The 21,995-nt window shown below is 37.4% G+C and overlaps 1 protein-coding gene across 9 annotated transcripts in view; it reads right to left on the bottom strand.

Moving 5' to 3' along the window:
* The window catches only part of HMBOX1 (homeobox containing 1), a 152,766-nt gene that overhangs the window by 70,362 nt on the left and 60,409 nt on the right, over window positions 1–21,995 (bottom strand). For all 9 annotated transcript variants that reach the window (XM_053578433.1, XM_053578436.1, XM_053578434.1 and 6 more), the window contains exons 3-4: window positions 19,110–19,586; window positions 9,004–9,089 (exon numbers count right to left, since the gene is read on the bottom strand). In XM_053578433.1, the coding sequence (XP_053434408.1) occupies window positions 9,004–9,089; window positions 19,110–19,586 (563 nt within the window). The remainder of the gene's footprint in view (window positions 1–9,003; window positions 9,090–19,109; window positions 19,587–21,995) is intronic.

Genomic DNA, 21,995 nt, shown 5'->3' with positions numbered 1-21,995 from the left:
CATTTTTGATGATAGATAGAACTAGACAGAAGATCAACACAGAAACATAAGACTTGATGCACATTAAACAAACTAGACCTAACAAACATCTATAGAGCATTCTACCCCAAAATAACAGGATACACACTGCTTCCTAAGTGTATACAGAACATTCTCCAGGCCATGAAACAACTCTCAATGACTTTTAAAAGGATTGAAATCATATGAAGTATGGTCTACAACCACAGTAAGGAAAATTAGAAATCAATAACAGAAAATAATTGGGAAATTTGAACATACGTGGATATTGAACAAATGACTCCTAACCAATGGGTTAAGGAAGAAGTTTTGTGGGAAATTAGAAAAAACCTTGGAGATGATTAAAAACAAAACCGCAACATACCAAAATTTATAAGATGAGGATAATACAGTACTTATAGGGAAATTTACAGTTTTAAAATGCTTGTATTAAAAAAGAAAAAGGGCCAGACACAGTAATCCTAGCACTTCGGGCAGCCAAGGTGGGAGGATTGCTTGAGGCCAAGAGTTCAAGACCAGCCAGAGCAACACAGCAAGATACTGTGTCTACAAAAGATAGGAAAACAAAACAAAACAAACAAACAAAAAAACTAGCTGGGCATGGTGGCATGTACCTGTAGGAGGAGGAGCACTTGAGCCCAGGAATTTGAGGTTGCAGTGAGCTATAAAAATGACATGGCACTCTAGCCCAGGAAACAGAGTGAGACCCTGTCTCAAAATCAAAAAAAAAAGAAAAAAGAAAAAAGATCTCAATAATAAATTAAGCTTCCATCTTAAAAAAAGGTTAGGAAAAAAAGAACAAACTAAATCTAAGGGAAACAGAAGGAACCTCCCATTATCTTGAAAGTAAATTGTTCTTACTTTTCAAAGAGCTTCAAATCTTTTCAAATGTGTATTCGGCATTTATATTCTGTCTTATACATGTGCAAGTTATACACTGATGTCCTTTGCAAATTTTTCTACAAGGTTATTAGTTGTTTCCATATTAACTTGTAACAGCTCTTTTTTAAAGTTTCAAAATAATTAAGAGAGTAAAAAAGTTCTTGTTCCATAAATATACTCTATAATGAAGTCAGGACTTTCAGTGTGCCCATCACCAGGACAGTGTTCACTGTACCCAATAGGTAAGTTTTAGTCCCTAACCCATCTCCCACACTCCCCTCTTCTGAACGTCCAAAGTCTTTATGTCTTTTTGTGCCCAAGTGCACCCATCACATCTCCCACTTATTAGCAAGAACATATGGTGTTTGTTTTTCCATTCCTAAGATACTTCATTTAGGATCATGATCTCTAGTTCCATCCAAGTTTTTGTGAACGACATTATTTCATTCAAGAGCTCTTTTGATATATTAATCTTTTGCTCTATAATGCTGCAAATACCTTTACCATGTCATTTATTGAACATATGCTTAAAATTTTTATATAGTTAAATCCACACAACTTTATCTGTTAGGCTTAGGAAAGCGTTTCCTACATCAAAGTTATAAAAGTATTTATTCAATATGTTCTTACAACACTAGCATAAAATCATCTCCTCATTTTTTAAAATGTTATTTATTTAGGCTTGGCGCCTGTAGCTCAGTGGCTGGGGTACCGGCCATATACACTGGGGCTGGTGGGTTTGAACCTGGCCCAAGCCTGCCAAACAACAATGACAACTACAACAAAAAAAAGCCAGGCAGTGTGTGGCAGGCGCCTGTAGTCCCAGCTACTCAGGAGGCTGAGGCAAGAGAATTGCATAAGCCCAAGAGTTTGAGGTTGTTGTGAGCTGTGACGAAATGGCACTCTGCTGAGGGTGACATAGTGAGACTGTCTCAAAAAATAAGTAAATAAATAAAATATTTAGTGCTTTATTTCATATAGAAACTGATTTTTGTGGATGATTATGTTTTATTCTTTTCATTTAGGCAATTTTTTAATTTTTTCACTTTGAAATAGTCAATGGAAAAATATTATTCCCTTATAGATTTGAAAACCTTTATTTAAGCTAAATTTGTTTATTATATTCAAGGATCTACCAATGAACTCTGTTCTATACAACTGACAAAATGACTGTTTTATTTATCGTAAATATAATACATTTTAATATTTGGTAAGCAAAATTTTTCAAACTCTTTCTCCCAATTTCTCTAAAGAATCTCTTAGTTATTATTATTATTATTTTTTTTGAGACAGAGTCTCACTTTGTTGCCCCCTGGTAGAGTACTATGGCGTCACAGCTCACAGCAACCTCAGACTCTTGGGCTCAAGTGATTCTCTTGCCTCAGCCTCCCAAGTAGCTTGGACTACAGGCGCCCGCCACAATGCCTGGCTATGTTTAGAGACAGGGTCTCGGTTTAGCTCAGGGTGGTCTCCAACGTCTGAGCTCAGGCAATCCACCTGCCTCGGCCTCCCAAAGTGCTAGGATTACAGCATTAGCCACCACACCTGGCCCTCTTAGTTATTCTTACACATTTTTTCTTACAGATGAATGTCAGATTCATTCACCAGATTCATCTAAAAAAAAAAAAAAAACACCAAAATCCTAAGAGCACACAGAGCCAACTGGTGACACTTGAGTTGAATCTGGCCAGGACACATTATTGTTGAGTATGTAAAGTGGTATTATGTTTTTAAAATTGGTGCTGGAAAAAATTTTTTTGAATACAAAACTTAAGCATGGAATCCACAAAATCCACAAGGAACAAAATAAGTCATCCTCCATTCATACCTTAAAATCCATTCCCTCTTTCATTCCACTGGAGTCTTTTATGAACAAAAAGGGCTCCATAACATACCTAACTAGCCTCTACTGATGAACACTCAAGTTATTTATAGCCTTTTGATATCATATAATATGCTGCAATAAATATTCTTATACAGCCATCATTTTAGACATAAGCAAATATTTATTTATTTTTTTTAGAGACAGAGTCTCACTTTGTCATCCTCGGTAGAGTGCCGTGGATTCACAGCTCCCAGTAACCTCCAGCTCTTGGGCTTAGGCGATTCTCTTGCCTCAGCCTCCGGAGTAGCTGGGACTACAGGCACCCACCACAACACCTGGCTTATTTTTTTGCTGCAGTTTGGCTAGGGCTGGGTTTGAACCTGCCACCCTCGGTATATAGGGCCGGCACCCTACTCACTGAGCCACAGGCGCCACCCATAATTTATAGTATATTTCTATACGATAAATTCCTAAAAGACAGATTACACAAAGACAGTGTATATAAGCTTAAAAAAAAAACATGCCACTCCCACAAGAGTATATTTTAAGGTGGCACCTGTGGCTCAGTGAATAGGGCGCCAGCCCCATACACTGAGAGTAGCGGGTTCCAACCTGCCCCAGGCCAAACTGCAACAAAAAAATAGCTCGGTGTTGTGGCGGGCATCTGTAGTCCCAGCTACTCCAGAGGCTGAGGCAAGAGAATCACCTAAGCCCAAGAGCTGGAGGTTTCTGTGAACTGTGATGCTACAGCACTCTACCGAGGGCAACAAAGCTGTGATGCCACAGCACTCTACCGAGGGCAACAACAAAGTTTCTAAAAAAAAAAAAAAAGAGTGCATTTTAAATAATATTATTATCATCAAATAGAAAGCTTGTCTAAACATTTACCTAAATATATCTTACTTTATTAAACAAATATTACTTAGTACCTATTGTATGTGGAATAAAGGCAAAAAGTAGTTTTAAAGTTACTGAATTGCCAAATGTTAACAGCTTGTTGAAAATTATAGTTATCTAGAAGATGGTATATTACACACCTTTTAAAAACAGTGATATTCTTCACATACTGATATAATTTCCAAGTTAAAAAAATTAGGTATAGATTTGACACAAAAGAAGAAAAGTACTATGGATGAATTTATTTGCACATAAATGCATAAAACATCTCTGATGAAAATATTAACGATAGTCTCTTCTGGGAAGGGGGACTGTGGCTGAGGGACAGAAAATGGAGAAAGATTTAGCACCATATACCCTTCTCAATTTAATTCTTTAGTTTGAACTACATGAATATATGTTTCTAATAAAAAAAGTAAAGTATTTTGTTACATAGCCAGACAAGGTAGACTAAGAAAGATACTTATAAGTGAGGAGAATAAGGCTTTGGGTCGCAAGGCTATTTACGGCAGAAAGACTACAAACTTGGTATCCTGCTGTTTTTTCAGTACACTACTACTGTTCAAGGAGACAAAATTTGGATAATTTTCTTAAAATTCAGAGACACTAAATGCCTCTTCTTCGCACATGTATTTATTTTTTCAGGGGACATGTATTCTAATTAGTGTATTTCTTTGGTTGATCAGCACTCATCAAGCTCTGCTCAGTTACTCATTTATTCTGTGTGCCTGAATTTTTCCCAGAGATCATTAAAAAAATGTTTTAATCATTCTTAAACAGCCTTCTTACCTCGGAAGTTAATACAGAGTACATGTGTTTGTCACTAAAGCAAAGGCCATGCTCATCACCCTGCCAGTATGAGTGAGAATTTAGAATTCTGGCTGACCCTGTACGGAGGTAAAAATCCAGCCGTGGTGGGAGCAGCTGTGACTGTGAAAGAAGCTACAAATAACATGCTGGGAATTCAGCAGGCACTGTTATTATATCCTGTTTATACTGTCATTTTTCCTATCAGTAGGATATTATTTATACAGACCCCACCCATGAACTTCTTGTTTATCTTATTATAGAAATCCTCTAAATCTATAAAAAGAAACTTCTGTATTTGTTTTGGGAACCAGTCCACATGTTATAATTTTGCACCTCATTACACTTTTTATTTAGCACTGTCTTTGTTATGCACCACTTACTCTCATTTTATTTCAAACTTGGCTTATTTTACATATCGGAGTTAAACTTAACTGACTTTAAGAGAATCTGTTATAGGGTGAGATTCTGGAATACCACATCCTAAACTTTATTGGGGGGGGGGTGGATTTCATCAGGTAGATATTCTTCTAATACATATTTGACTAACTTGTTTTCTTTCTTTTTTTTTTTTGCAGTTTTTGGCCGGGGCTGGGTTTGAACCAGCCACCTCCAGCATATGGGGCTGGTGTCCTACCCCTTTGAGCCACAGGCGCCGCCCTTCTTTTCTTTTCTTTTTTGACTAACTTGTTTAAAGACAGGAAAATGTGTCTATATACTGATCAGGTCCTTCAGAGAGTGCATCTGGGTGACCAGAAAGTCTCCTCACCCAGGCTCACTCTATCCTAGGTGGACTGGTTATGAGGGCCAGACTTTATTAGGGTCTCACTAACTCACTATTCTCTACCAGAATCTCTTCTTTACAATGAGAAGCCTTGCCACTGAATTTAGCTTGATGGCTGGACATGCTGGGTGAAAAATATAACCCAATTCATAATACATGAGAAACACAGGAATTGAGTAAGTTGACCAACAGGACAATGAACCAATCTGGTTACCAATCACCTTCATTACTCTAGACTTACGTAAATAACGAAGCAGATAAAAGAAAAATGCAAGTTCCTTTTAAGGGCAAAAAATCACCCAGCATTTGTTAAACAAATAATAATTATTTCTGGAGAGAGCGTATCACTGAACAAAGTGACATTGGACGATTTTTCTTTCAATGTATAGCTTGTGTTAGCATCACTAGTGCTCCTCTTACACAAAACAGCAGCTCTAGGACAGTGCCTATGGCTCAGTGAGTAGGGTGCCAGCCCCATATGCTGAGGGTGGCGGGTTCAAACCCAGCCCCGGCCAAACTGCAACAAAAAAAATGGCCAGGCGTTGTGGCAGGCGCCTGTAGTCCCAGCTGCTTGGGAGGCTGAGGCGGGAGAATCGCCTAAGCCCAGGAGTTAGAGGTTGCTGTGAGCCGTGTGATGTCATGGCACTCTACCCGAGGGCGGTACAGTGAGACTCTGTCTCTACAAAAAAAAAAAAAAAAAAAAAAAAAATAGCAGCTCTACAAGGCAGGTAGGTAAACAAAGAATGTTCAGAGTACATGTGCGATGCTAGAATCTTTGAGGATGTATAAGAAAAGGTCACTGACTTTAAAGAACATTACTATTACTCTAAAATGCATAGCTGATATGAGTATTAAACCTTAAGGTAGTGAACTACGTATAATCAATTTAAGAAAAGAAGGGATATCCATGGGCTACAGTGGTCAAAGAAGTTATAAAGACTGAGGATAGTAACTGAGATAATCTTGCTAAGTCCACATTGACAAGGCTGAGAGGAGGAGGTAAAAGGCATCCAAGTGAGCAGACAGCTAAAAAATTTGAAGTGAAACAAATAAATAATTATTCAGTACTAGTATTCAGTTGAGGGTATACTGAATAGAAGATGGCAATAAAAAAGGAGGATGGAGACAGATTATGAGAAATTTTTAGACAATGGTGAACCATCAGATTTCTGATCAAGGGAAGATAAACCCAAGCCTTTGGAGTGGAAAGAAAAAGAGGAAGAATAAGTTAGGGTAAGGCTGAAATGGAGAAAGTTTTTAACATTATCAAGTCCCGTAATTATGGCAGGAAAAGGAAGGTCCATATGACACAAGAGATAATAAATGTGTAAACATATTTTCAACTCTTGCTTTCAAAAACCAAAAATGTGGCATTGTGATTAGTGAGGCAATGTTCAACAATCCAAATCCACCGAAGTTAATGTCAAGAAGGTTCATGCGTCTCCTAGAATCATACCTATCATACCTCTCAAACATAAATCACCTGAGCTTCTGGATAAAATATAAATTGTTTCAGCAGGTTTAGGCCGGTACTCAGTATTTTTAAAATTCTAACAAGGTCCTGGGTGATGCCAATACCTCTGTTCTATAGACTGTATTTTCAATAGGAAGATGTGAAAACATATCTTTCAGTTTCCATTTTCTAAATGGCAATACTATAATTGGTGTATCATGTCTAATCCATGGTATATCTAATGCTTTTATGCCTAAGAAATGGTTTTTAAAGGTATTATAACTTGCATCATTGCTGGATGGGTTTCAGAGTTAGTATTTTAGAAGTCCAAGATGATTCAACATTCAGGGTATTCGACATACTTAGAAATACTTCGACCTGAAAAAGTCAACTTTACAATGTTTCTTATTCTGTAACACTACAATTTAATTTTTGTTTGTTAGGCATTTAATACTATTGCTTCTAGTCACAGAAGCTGAAGGTTAAGCACTAAAAAGACAACACTGCATCTTTTCACAGTCCGTATCAGTGAGCTTCAGTAAAACCCGCTTAACTAGGCCCTTAACTTTGCCTTAAGAACCATCACTTATTCCTCAAAGATAAAGGACACCATTTTTTTTTTTTTTTAAATACAGAGTCTTACTCTGTCATGGCATCAGCCTAGCTCACAGCAACCTCAAAATCCTGGGCTCAAGCAATCCTCCTGCTTAGCTTTCTAAGTAGCTGGAACTACAGGCATCTACCACAATGCCCAGTTAATTTTTCTATTTTTAGTAGAGATGCGGTTTGGTCGTGCTTAGGCTGGTCTTGAATTCCTGAGCTCAACGGATCCACCCGCCTCAGCTTCGCAGAGTTCTAGGATTACAGGTGTCAGCCACTATGCCCGGACGACAATAATTAATTTTAAATATCCTACTGAAAAATACCTAAAGACTACAACAGTTAAATCCACATACTATCCTTCAGTATAAGACTTACACACAGAAAGACACGCCTTTAAATATATTACCATGAAAGGAAGTGTCATTTATAAAAATATATTACTAGTATAATATATCTCACATATATTATAAAAGACTGGCTGACCTCAGATATTTGGGATGAAATTTAAGACTTATAAAATCTGAAGTTTCATTTTTAACCAAATTAATGGTAAGTAACAGCCTTTCAGGTAAATTAGCTTCAATATGTGTTTCTGTCAAGACAACAGAAATAATTTAAAATTGAAAGGCACTCTTCAAGATTAGATCCAAGTATTTCATTGTAGAAGTAAGAAAATCGAAGCACAGAGGCTGAAGAGCCCAAAGTCACACAGCTTGAAAATAGCATGTTAATAACAGGAGGGGTAAATTAATTTTTATGTCCACCAATGTACAAAATATACCAATGTAAAACTATAAAATGTAGGTGAAAGAGGTCCTGGTTCCTCTGATGCAGTGATTTTCAACCAGTGTGCTATAAGAGAATCTTAGGTGTGCCACGAAAATTTCTGAAGATCATTAAATTATTTTTGAAAGAAGTTCAAAGCAGAGTTAAGCATGTTCCTTTTTTTACTCCATTTTTTTTTTTTTTGATCAACACAATTTAAGTGTGCCACAAAAGTTTAACCTTTCATGAGATTAAAAAAAAGGTTGAAAAACACTGCTCTAATGACTAAGGCACAGTTATTTTTTTAAGGGTCTTATAAATTATTGAGATCCACATACTAACAAAGAAAAGACATGCCACTCCCAAATTTAAGAACTTCATAAAAAATGCAATCTGAATAGAGATGACACATACACGCCAGATACTGGGGATGGGGGTTGGACGTGGGTGGAGAATGGGATGGTATAAAGAACAAAGAGAAGACGATGGTACCTCTTATCTTCTCAGGAATGTTTTCAGGAAAGCTTTTACATACAGAAAAATGGTTAAAAAATAAAACTTTCTTTTCCCTCATGAATCATTTTTTAATTGGTAAAATTGGGGATTATATTTGAAGGACTGCAAAGCTTTTAAAAATAAGAAATGCAGATAGCTGTTGGATGTGCCTGTGTCATAAGCTCCATTAACAATTAAAAGAAAACTAGAGAAACTCTATTTTAGCCATAAAATAGGGAATTATGTACTTATTACAAATGCTATAAAATTTACTAGCGCAAGTAAAAAAGAAAAAAATCACTGGAGAAGTTCCGTGATACTGGAGACAATGGGTTTTAAATCACAGGCATACGTTATTACGCCTAAGTTGACAGCTCTGCACTGCAATGCAGAAAGGCAAGCAATATTCCAACATCTGCACCAGAAGGCAGAGATCAGACATGATTCCAGAATAAAGGGCTCTTTAGCTCTTACCTGTTACCTGTGCAACAACTGCTTGGGAAATCCTCCGATTGGCAAGAAAGGCTTTGATTTCCTCTTTTATCACACTGCTGTCCCTCCTAACAAAAACAGAAGACAAGACCAACAATGTATGTTGAAGGTAGAAATCCTCATCTTTGCTAAAAGAAAGGTGAAGCAGAGAGGTGGGGAGAACACAGAAAGAAAGAACACAAAAATAAAAGGTAAACAGACCAAACTTGTGTGAAAATATGAAACCACAACAAGCCAAGAAACACCAAATATTCAGGTCCTAAACATCACACCATCAGACAGACACATTAGTGATGACCACAGCAGGTACAAGTCTCATACCAGAGGATGATTAATCGCATGCTCTGTATAATTCACATTAGGAACAAGGCTGTCATATGGTATATACAAAGTTTCATTACTGAGGAATGAATATATCTTACACAGACAGAAATCCTAGAAAAATAAAAAGCAACAACAAAAATCAGTTGTGAGCTGTGGGTTTGAATGTTAACTAGGCAACTGCATAACTAATTCCTTCAAAAAACCTTGAAAATAGTTAAGGGTATAGAAATTGTCACTTTCACACCTGTAAAATATTAGCCATTTTAAGACAGACTTTGCCCTTGAACTTGCCTTATTTTTCCAGTATAAACAATAAATTAAGATGAGAAGTGTCAAATGTAAAATTTTAATATTAAAAAAAAAGATTTTTTGGGCGGCACCTGTGGCTAAGTGAGTAGGGTGACGGGTTCGAAACCGGCCCAGGCCAGCTGAAACAGCAGCGGCAACTGCAACAAAAATAGCTGGGCATTGTGGTGGGCACCTGTAGTCCCAGGTACTCGGGAGGCTGAGGCAAGAGAATCACCCTAGCCCAAGAACTGGAGGTTGCAGTGAGCTGTGACACTACAGCACTCTACTGAGGGTGACAAAAAAAAAAGATTTATTGGGCCAGGCACAGCAGCTCACACCTGTAATTCTAGCACTCTGGAAGGCCAACGCAGGTGGATTGCCCGAGCTCAGGAGTCCAAGGCCAGCCTCTGCAAGAGCAAGACTTTGTCTCTACTAGAGGTAGAAAAACTAGCCAGGAGTTGTGGCACATGCCAATAGTCCCAGCTATTTGAGTTCAGGAGTTTGAGGTTGCTGTGAGCTAAGACACCACAGCACTCCAACAAGTACGACAAAGTGAGACTGTCTCAAAAAAAAAAAAAAAAAAGCATTTATTGTTTTCCTATTACATATAAGAATACCTAATACTAAGTACTATACTATACTTGGTGTCTTTGGAATTATATTATAGCCCTCATCTTTCTTCCACTAAAACACCTATTATAAAATTTTACTTACTTGAAAGCGCAACAAATTCTCAAAACACCATTCAGGAGAATGACAACGAGTGGCAAGACTTTGGTTTTTTCACGAGAACAAGAGACTATTTAAACAAATATTATACTTAAACCCCTAAAACTGACTGAGTTCTCTTTGAATGCTTTATCTTCAAATGGATTATACAAATAAAGCTTTGATTTTTGTTTAAGCTCAAAAGTAACACAGAATAGTGGCAAGTTACTATCTAACACAGGGGTTGGCAAATCGTGGCTGATGGGCTAACCCTGGATGGCCACTCGATTTTATACAACCCATGAGCTAAGAATTGTTTTCACAGGTGAGCATGTGCGATAAATTTGGTAAGAGGAAAGGCTAATATCAAACATGAATTAAGCAAAATACTCTCCCTTTTCCCATCCCCAATAAATTTCATTCATTAATAGGCCTACATTTAAAATACCGTACTCTGGGAGGCGCCTGTGGCTCAAAGGGGTAGAGCACCGGTCCCGTATGCCGAAGTTGGCGGGTTCAAACCCAGCCTTGGCCAAAAAAAAAAAATAAAATACCGTACTCTATTATTTTTCTATATTCAATTTTATAAATAAAAATTTGTGACTTGTTTTCTCCCTTAGTTGTTAAGTATTTACATTATATCCTCATTTTGCCTCTTGGGCACAAAGTCTAAAAATTTTGCTGACTCCTGATCTGAGACAAAGGGAATCACAAAATCTTTACAAATAGTTTTGTGAAAGAACCACATGCTATTCATATGGGCTCACATCTCTCTGTACATAATTTGGAGAAACTAAGGTATCCTGTTCAAAAAGAATCAGGTTTAGCCCCTTAATGATGAGATCAGGGGATAACTCTGTTGGTGAATTTCATGCTCTCTGGCAAATTCTGGAAAAGAATAGAGAGGTGACAGTAGTGATTGCTTCCGATTTGCAACTCTAAAAGTACATTCTTTTTTTTTTCTTTTTTTGTAGAGACAGAGTCTCACTTTATGGCCCTCGGGTAGAATGCTGTGGCATCACAGCTCACAGCAACCTCCAACTCCTGGGCTTAAGCGATTCTCCTGCCTCAGCCTCCCGAGTAGCTGGGACTACAGGCGCCTGCCACAACGCCCGGCTATTTTTTGGTTGCAGTTTGGCCAGGGCTGGGTTTGAACCTGCCACCCTCGGTATATGGGGCTAGCGCCCTACCGACTGAGCCACAGGCGCCACCCCTAAAAGTATATTCTTAATATATCAGTTGGAAATCCTCATCAAAAAAAGATTCCTAAAGAAAGAAAATAAAAATCAGCTGCCTATTGTAATATTTAAAATTGCTCTGGAATTGATCTGGATTTTGATGTAGCTACTGGCTAGATTCCTCCTGAAATGCTTATCATATTTGAAATATTTCTTTGAAAAATATGCATTCTCATTTTATTTTAAAATTGTGTATATGAAAGAAAAAAGCATACTATATTTTGAAATCAAGTAAAATAATTGCTGATTAAAATATGGGTCATGTAGAACAGCTCTCAAACATGTATTAGTAACTTTCATAACTGGTGAGGAAGAGATAACTTCAGCAATCTCTCTCTCTCTCTCTTTTTTTTTTTTTGAGACAGAGTCTCACCGTTAGCCTGAGCTAGCACCCAGGGGTGTTATCCTATCTCCCCGCAACTTTAAACTCCTGGGCTCAAGCGATCCTGTTGCCTCAACTCCCCGCAAGTAGGTGGGACTATAGGTGTACACCGCCGTGCCTGGCTAATTTTTTAAATTTTTTTGTAGAGACAGGGGTCTGTGTTGCTCAGCTTAGATTCAGAACTCCTGGTCTAAAGCAATCCTCCAACCTCAGCCCCCCAAAGTGCTAGGATTACAGACATGAGCCAGTGTGCCCAGCCAGCAGTATCTATTTCAATTGGCTTATGTAAACAAAACAACCAGATCATGTGGTTTCTCATATACTGTAAAATTAATCGAAAATTTTTTAAAGGATTACATTTCAATGTATAGAATGATCTTCTAGGAAAATGAAACTGAATTTAAGAGAATATTTATTCAAGTTAATTAAAAAATGAGCTTTGGGGAGGAAAAAATGATTAAATGATATTTTCTTAACTACTTATTGAAATTTAAATCATTTTAAATCAAATTCATCTAGAGTAGACACTAAATCATATAGAGGCGATAACACTCAATTATTCCTATATCCAGTTTGTAAATTATTCATAGCCTGATATCAAGTACTACACCAAATAGAAGGAACCTCAAAAGTCTGCAAAACCACAGCAATTCACTCACCCTCTCAGACTACATTTTTAGATACCTGACAAGTTTCTAAGTACCCATAACAAGTTTAAATTAAAAAACCCAAAACATCAAAAACTCTTAATTGCTTTATGAGAAAGATTTTTTCAAAATAAAAACATACAATTTAAAAGATAAAGGTAGTCTGTAGGAGCATCATTTAATAAAGCTGGATCCTAGTTTTTATCATCTGGTAAAATAAGAACATTAATAACCCTTCACATGGCTTTCAAAATTTTTCTCCAATGAAATTCACTATTAAATATATATATGTATATACACATGTGTGTAATATGTAAAAATCAAAAATTATTAAATGCAAAAGTTTTCTGGAATTATAAAAGTACTACATAAACAATGAGTATTATTTTATAAACTCCTAGAAATGATCCCCAGAAAAGATGGAGCAAGTGATTTACTTTAACCAAGTAAGACTGAATTAAACACCTGTATGTACCAGCTACTTTAAAATACCATGAAAGAGTTCTAGAAAGTCCATTTAGACATGAGCAGTGACAGGTCATTTGGTTTGTTTTACTAAGTATTTTCAAAATAGGAATAGCATTCAACTTTCACTGTGTCCAATTCTCTTATATATTTCAACAAGTTCCATTCTACCGGGTTAGCTTTGCTGTTAATCAAGCTTTCATACGTCCCCCTCATTCTCTCCTCATTCGACCTTCTTTAATGACCTGCCTCTCTTATTGCTTTTATTGTACCCTGTGAAATCAACCAGTTTGTTAGTGTGGAAAGTTCATTTACTTTAAATCTAACCATTTCATCTTCTCCTACTCCTTATTTCCTCTTTTCTTCTGCAATTTGACATCCTCCTTAAAATAACGCATCCATTCTCCCTCCCTTCTCTTATAACATCTCATACTCTTCAAACTTTCTCAAGTCTTATGGAATTAAAGTAAAAAGGAGGCTGGTCTTTTTTTTTTTTTTTTTTGAGACAGAGTCTCACTATGTCACCCTCGGTGGGGCATCACAGCTCACAGCAATCTCAAACTCTCGGGCTCAAGCGATTGATTCTCTTGCCTCAGCCTACCAAGTAGCTAGAACTACAGGTGCTCGCCACAACACCCAGCTATTTTTTGTTGCAGTTGTCATCGGTAGTTAGCTGGCCCCAGCCTGGTTAGAACCCGCCAACTTAGGCATATGTGGCTGGCACCATAAACACTGTGCTACGGGTGCTGAGCCAGGAGGCTGGTCTTTTCTTTGACTCCACAGCTTCCAAGTTAAGCTACTAACCTCATTTGCATCTAATAACTGAAGTCCATTTCATCTCTTAACCTTTTTCAAATTATGGCCATGCTAGATTCATCTGGGTCATCTCTTCCTTTCTACCCTCCAGTGCCCTTATTTTTATAACTTGCTAAACTTTCCACTGTTACCTACAGACTTTTCTTCCTACCTGAATGAATTAATCAGTAATGCCTCTTTGCAGAATCACCTTTTATTAAGACACAATTTAACTGTCATCTATTCAGAGGAGTTTTCCCCTGATCTTTGCAGCTGAAAGAGATCTCTTCTTCCAACAACTAACTTTAACATTTCAATTCTATTACTCGCATGCTCTTCTGTATTACTGTTGTTTCTAATCTTATTTCTCCCACTACCCTGTGAAGTCCTTTAGCAGAAAGATTGTGCTTTATTCATTATGGGGTTTGTGAGTAATAGAGTTCAATTTGTTCAAAGAAAGAACAAATCTGTAGTTGGAGATAAAATGGAAAACCTGATCTAGATACTTTATAAAACAGTTTTAAATTATTTTTTTTCTTTTTTTTTTGAGACAGAGTCTCATTATGTCGCCCTCAGTAGAGTGCCGTGGTGTCACAGCTCACCGCAACCTCACACTCTTGGGCTCAAGTGATTCTCTTGCCTCAGCCTCCCAAGTAGCTGGGACTACGGCGCCTGCAACAACACCCAGCTATCCCAGCTATTTTTTGTTGTTGTAGCTGTCATTGTTGTTTGGCAGGCCCGGGCAGGGTTCAAACCCACCAGGCCCCGTATATGGGGCCGGTGCCAATTTTAAGTTCTTATCCTCAAATATGTTTAGGCTTCCCAAGTCAGAATAGAAAAGAGTTATTTATGGTAGTTATTTATGGTTCAAAATGACATTACTTCCTTTTTGGGAACAAAAAATATTAAAGACAGCATGTTTAAAAATGATATACTTTAAGATCTTTCATATTTTCTTAGTTAAGTGTACAATGCACGTTCTTTAGGATCTCTTAAAGATAGTCATCTATCTCAAAAGACTTCCAGAGATGAAACAATACTTACCATGACAGACTATTTCACACCTGAAAAAACACAATTACACATAAATTTCCTTTACTTCTGAATAAAAACCTACCATTATAAATTTCCACCCCTGGAGATAAACAAAGTATAACTTTAAATTTTAAAAGGTAATCCTAAACAAAACTACTCTATATGTATCAATGACATGGTAACTGGTTATCATGACCATTTCATCTTTTTTTTTTTTTGTAGAGACAGAGTCTCACTGTACCACCCTCGGGTAGAGTGCTGTGGCGTCACACGGCTCACAGCAACCTTTAACTCTTGGGCTTACGCGATTCTCTTGCCTCAGCCTCCCAAGCAGCTGGGACTATAGGCGCCCGCCACAACGCCCGGCTATTTTTTGTTGCAGTTTGGCCGGGGCTGGGTTTGAACCCGCCACCCTCGGCATATGGGGCCGGCGCCCTGCTCACTGAGCCACAGGCGCTGCCCATAAAACGTAAATATCTTATCAACAAAGAAAATACTGTTAGGTCTATGGATAACCAACTTGGTTGAAGGACGTCTCAGAATTTTGTACAAAATACTGACATATTCATATAGACAACTATTTTAAGTTGCACATGAACATTATGGATACCATATATATATATAATTGATATATCAATACATTATTATATTGATATATTGATAGATACATTTCTAAAAGATATTAAAAAGTTAAATGGTATTCATTCTTGACTTCAAAGTCCTTCCTAAAATGTTATATTCAACAATTTGTTGAGAATTCACATCTCAGTTTGCTTTTCAGTTTTTTCTACCCTAGCACAAAAATGGAAAAGTAGCAGGTTTCTACTCACTCTTTCTTAATAAGTTGATCAGGTATACAGTTATAACTTGATCAAGGTCTACAAAAAAATCCTCCAAATGTGCCCTGAAATTATTAGAAGTTAACTCAATGAATTATAAAATTAAAAAAGAACGTGTCTTATGCTTGAGTGCCCTGGAGGTTGGGGAATGTGAGCAAGCAAGAGGTGAATCAGATATGTAGAAATGTTCTCCCTCAGAGACCACTAGTTTCAATCCACTACATGACCATAGAGCTGAGTGATCAGCAAAGGCAGTACATCCCTACGTTGTTACAGCATACTCAGAAAGAGCCACTGCACAAAAATGTCTCTAACATTCCTCCACATAAAAATTCATTAGGTTAGTAAGTGATCCAGTTGAAGCAACAAATATCTTGGGAGGAGAAGGGGAGCAGCAAGCCCATTAATGCCATTCATACTTTGTCTTGAGTTATACTAACCATCTTTCCTAGAGTCTTATTCAAGTCTACAGGTATGAAAAATTTACTTAACAAAGGCAACACATACCAGCAACATGTTGATAATAGAGATGTGGGTTCCAATTTAGTCTCTGCCACCTAATATACATTTTCTTGGGCAAATTATTTAATTTTGTGAATTTCAGTTTCTCTGATCAATCTCACAGCATGGGTATAACAATTACAAGTGAGAAAGTCATTCAATAAACTCTTGCCTCTGGCCTAAGAAGGACAGTTGTCCTCTGCAAACTTGAGAGAAATGAGAGTGAGGCACACTGGGTGAAAGGAGAAAGGGGAGAAGGTGCACTGGTAGAGGACCAGGGAGAGCCAGAAAAACCACTGAGATCCCGAGATTATCAGAGGACACACAAGCAGCAGTTTAAGGAAGCAGCAGAGGAAGGGAAGATGATAAAAATGTTCTAATTATGTGACAAGTGGCAGTATATAAATTAAATACTGATAACAACATGTAAGCCTGCACATATTTCATAGTAAAACTCCAATGTATGTAATTATGGGATTTATCTACAAATCCTGCCCATTGCCAAATAGGTTTTCTTTTTATTATGAGGATATAGTTTAATTAAAACCTTATGCCAACCTTTGAGCTAAAAGCCAAGTTTTTAGGTCTTTATTAGTCTGGTTAATCTTATAGAGACTTTTATATTCAGAAGAAAGGTTTCACATATTGTTTATTAGCCTTATGCACATTTGAAATCAACTGTTATGTTAAACATTTAGTAAAATTTATTAACAGCAATATCAATAACAAAAAACAGGCTAGCATGCTAACAAATAAGTTTTATTGTTGCTATCCTCTCTACTCAGGATAATTTTAATCTCATTAAATTTAATTTTTATTTGCCCAATCGTTCTCCATCTTAACCTTAAGGGTAACATATATTTTAAAAACAAAAGCAACATCTGAACTTTGGCCTTCTCCTTTAATAAGTGAAAATGAATTCAAAGCCAAATTCATCTCTTATATTTTAAAATTTGAAGTTTAAAGCTTATTAACAGTGACTATGATTCCTGTAGGAAACTATACAGGTATAGACTGGAATCGAGATACAATAGTCCATTTAGCCCAGAATCCATATAATGCAGTTCCTTCCTAAAAATAAATTCAAGACAATTTATTTGCTTAAAGGAAATCTCACCATTGTGGTATTACAGGATGAATCTTCCATGTGGCTATATTAAGTCACAATTATTCTATCTTCAAGTTTTAAAAAATCTTTAGGAAGAATTGTAACTCACAACTGTAGGTCTTATTTTTATTTCTGAGAAATCTGTGCTAAAGTTCCTTACAGAATAAAGTTTCTTTTTTTTTTTTTTTGTAGAGACAGAGTCTCACTGTACCGCCCTCGGGTAGAGGGCCGTGGCGTCACACGGCTCACAGCAACCTCTAACTCTTGGGCTTACGCGATTCTCTTGCCTCAGCCTCCCGAGCAGCTGGGACTACAGGCGCCCGCCACAACGCCCGGCTATTTTTTTGTTGCAGTTTGGCCGGGGCTGGGTTTGAACCCGCCACCCTCGGCATATGGGGCCGGCGCCCTACTCACTGAGCCACAGGCGCCGCCCCAGAATAAAGTTTCTTATAGTATCTACTAAAACTAAATTTATCTACCAGTTCTTACCCTTCCATGGTAATAAATTTACTGAAAACAATGCTTTTATCATTGCTATGCCTGAAGTCCTATAAAAACTCCAACCAAAGTAAATATGAACTATTTAGTATGAAGCTCAAGTTTTCCAAAACCTGCACTATCTCCTAATATATTATTATTTTTATAGTAACCCATCTGCAATCTTTATAGACTAAACATATGCCTTCCCCTTCTTACCTTTACTATTCCCTTAACTTTATTTTATTATTATTATTTTTTTTTGTAGAGACAGAGTCTCACTTTATGGCCCTCGGTAGAGTGCCGTGGCATCACACAGCTCACAGCAACCTCCAACTCCCAGGCTTAAGCAATTCTCTTGCCTCAGCCTCCCGAGTAGCTGGGACTACAGGCGCCCGCCACAATGCCCAGCTATTTTTTTTGGTTGCAGTTCAGCCGGGGCTGGGTCTAAACCCGCCACCCTGGGTATATGGGGCCGGCGCCTTACCGACTGAGCCACAGGCGCCGCCCTTATTCCTTAACTTTAAAGAGAATTCCCATTTCAAAACAAGGACTATTCTTCAAGATTTAGGTCAAATTCATCCATCTGTTTAACATGTTAAGCCATTACTATGTCCCAAGGAAAGTTCTAGATCTTGGAGGCACAATGGAAAACACATGGTTATTGCCTTAAAGTGTCCCAGACAGGATGTGAAGACTTCCCTAATTATTTCCATTGAAAGTGCACTTCCTTTCTCAGTGTTTAAAACTAAGTGCTTATACTTATCTTATAATAGATAATGTGTGTGTGTGCAGCATGCATCCTTCAAATTAGAACTTTAGTTTCTCAGAGGTAGAAGCCATGTTTATTTTTCTTCTTAAAAAGTTGTTATATACAAAACAATTTTTTTGATTGGAATGTTGGTGGGAAAAGTTAAGAGTGTACACATATTCTGTATCAAGATAAAAATGATCTCATCCCTTAGAAAAAGTACTTACAATCTATTTAAGAAATTAGAATGTGTCTGTTAGTTATAAATTAGCCATAAGAGACATAAAATGAAGGCTAACTTTTCATAAACAGAATGGAAAAGGCTTATCAAGAAGCAAAGAGAAAGAGTTGAAGTAGAGAAGAAAAAGTTTAAATTAAAAACATAAAATTTGAAATTTTTTTCTTTCATCTCTAAAAAGGAGGGAAAGGGACAGTTCTTATAGGTAAGTAGCTGAAATACAGCCTATTAGTTTAAAACAATTTAAAAACACAGACATTTTTGAGGACTCTGAATAAGAAAAGTAACTAACCTCATTAACTCCTCCACTTTATCATCTACATCTAGGTCCTCTTCTGAGGCTTCAAAACTGTATGACCTCTGACCCATGCTGTTTGCATGGTAGCGGGTTGGTGACATCTTTCCATTGGATGTGGACAACCTCTCATTATTCTCCCTCCCATTTTGATTGGTAGTGCAAGGCTGTGGGGAGGTATCATAACTGTTACTAGGTGATGGGGACATTCCCGAATGCTGGGTCTGTGTGGAAGCTGTAGCTGTAGAGGAAGATGCTGGGACATTGTTGGCACTGTTCCCATATGAACTTCCTCCATAGCTGGACCTTCTTCCAAATTTGTCACTATGCTCTTGATCAAGACGGTCCAAAGTTTCCAAGGCATGGAGGATTTCATGTTTAGTCATTCCAGTACGCCGGAGGCGCTGAAGCAGATCTATCTGCTCTATGGTAAATCTGGGTTCATCTGTATAGTGAGACATGGTTTCCAGCAAACTAAAAAAGAAAAGAGAAAAAAGAAATCGGAAGTCTCTTTATTGATAGTTTACCAAAGAACATATTAAAGAGAACGCTCAGCAGAAGATGCAATATTTCTACATCAACTTTTCTTATTGCAAATAAAAAGATATGTCCTATGCCAGAATGTTTTTGCCAAGGCAAATGGACTGGTACAGACACTGAGTTTATTAGTAGGTTTAATGTGTGTTAGATAAAAGGTGTAACATAAAACCAAATTTCATATGGTATATAATTCACATTTTCCTCAATTTCGGTAAATATTAGAAATAAAATTTTAGTTGTGTCGGTAGTACCAAAACAACAGATTAGGTAAATACAGTGCATTAAGCTCAGGCTATGTGATAACTTGTGTTTTGTTTTGTTTTTTCTATCTCAAATGTATTAGTCTATATTAAAGCACTGATAAAAAATTGCTGAAAAAATGGTTTATATTATACTGTTTTACCAAATATCAGCAAAACTGACCTTGGAACTCTATAACTTCATTTAGTGAAAACAAATGATTTGCTAAGCTAAGGCCAAGCACATGCTAATAACCAGCAAAAATACTTAAGTGGAAATGCAAGAGAGATACACAAAAGGTTAATCAGCACTGTTCCATCCACTACTTAGCAACGTCATGAGTTTTTCATCTTTGTAATGCATCCTCTCTTAATAGCTACCCTGAGAAATGGATCTTTCATGGTTGTAGCCAAACTGAGCTATTCATTTACCTTAGGAAATTAATCTACAACATGTTTTCTTTAACTAGCACAAGATATAGCACACAAGAAAATGTTGTCTTAGAGAGAATAACAATACTAACTTGAAGGGAGTTGTCAAATACCATAAAAATTCTCACCACCTGCCTTCCTTTTCAACATTTTTTAAAGTGGGAATTTCTTTTAATTTTTATTGTTCTAGTGCTGTATATGATGCATGGAAAGCAATAGGTTCTTAGTAAGTGTTTACTGATAGAAACAGATACCAAGGATCTTCTCAGCCCCTACAAATCAATGTCTACTCCGGGCCAGTCCCCCTAAGCTGCTGGAGATCCCACTGCTTCTTCATCTCTCTATACTAAAAATTTGTTAACAGTCACTCTTATAGACAGTAATTGGGTAAGAGATTCATATAGTCTCACCTAATCCTCACAGTAGCCCTCTGTAGTATATACAATATTATTTAATTTATTCTATTTCATTTTATATTAATGCATTGTTGAGGAAACTAAGGCTCAGGAAAGTTTTGTACCTTGCAAAAAGTCTGAGTAAGAAGTAGAAAAAACATTCAAGCCTAGACCTTACTGAGTCCAAAAGCATATATCATTCTCCTTTCTGATATTTTACAGGACTTACTGGAATCATGATTTGAGACATAGGCTGTTGTATCCTTTAAGTTTTCAGTTAAAACCATTCAGATAAAACCATTCTAATTACTGACGGATTAGGAGTCCTAGTAATAGCTTTTTACATTTAAAATCTTTGTACCATCTAGAATTTATATTTACTTAAGTGTGAAAGGATTAAGGCTTAATTTTATCCTGAATGGATAGCTTTCCGTTCAATGTTTTATTAAATAATATATCTCTTTCTTCTCTGATCTGAAATGCTGCTTATATAATACACAAAATTCCCATATGAATCTGTATCTAACCTTTGGAGTCTCTATTCTATCCCACTGCTAAGACTTTCAAATCCTTTTAAAAATAAGGTAGTTTGGACAGGCGTCATGGCTCACGCCTGTAATCCTAGCACCTTGGGAGTTTGGCGTCCAGAAATTAAAGATCTAATTTTTCTAAAAAAAATTTTGGCTCAGCACTTGTAGCACAGTGGTTACGGTGCCAGCCACATACACCAAGGGTGGCAGGTTCAAACCCAGCCCAGGCCAACTAAACAACTGCAACAACAAAAAAAATAGCTGGGCATTTGGCGGGCACCTGTGGTCCTAGCTACTTGGGAGGCTGAGGCAAGAGAATCGCTTAAGCCCAGGAGTTTGAGGTTGCTGTGAGCTGTGACGCCACAGCACTCAGCAAGGATGACAAAGTGAGACTGTCTCAAAAAAAAAAAAAAAAGTTTAAAAACAAAACGCTGGGGCGGCGCCTGTGACTCAGTCAGTAAGGTGCCGGCCCCATATACCAAGGGTGGTGGGTTCAAACCCAGCCCCGGCCAAACTGCAACCAAAAAATAGCCGGGCGTTGTGGCGGGCGCCTGTAGTCCCAGCTACTCGGGAGGCAGAGGCAAGAGAATCGCTTAAGCCCAGGAGTTGGAGGTTGCTGTGAGCTGTGTGAGGCCAGGGCACTCTACCGAGGGCCATAAAGTGAGACTCTGTCTCTACAAAAAACAAAAACAAACAAAACGCTGACAGAAATCTAGAATTTTTGAGTGAAATATCCTTAGTTTTAAA

Source organism: Nycticebus coucang, chromosome 24 (assembly GCF_027406575.1).
Source record: "Nycticebus coucang isolate mNycCou1 chromosome 24, mNycCou1.pri, whole genome shotgun sequence".
NCBI lineage: Eukaryota > Metazoa > Chordata > Mammalia > Primates > Lorisidae > Nycticebus > Nycticebus coucang.
This window is presented reverse-complemented; position numbering and strand designations above follow the sequence as displayed.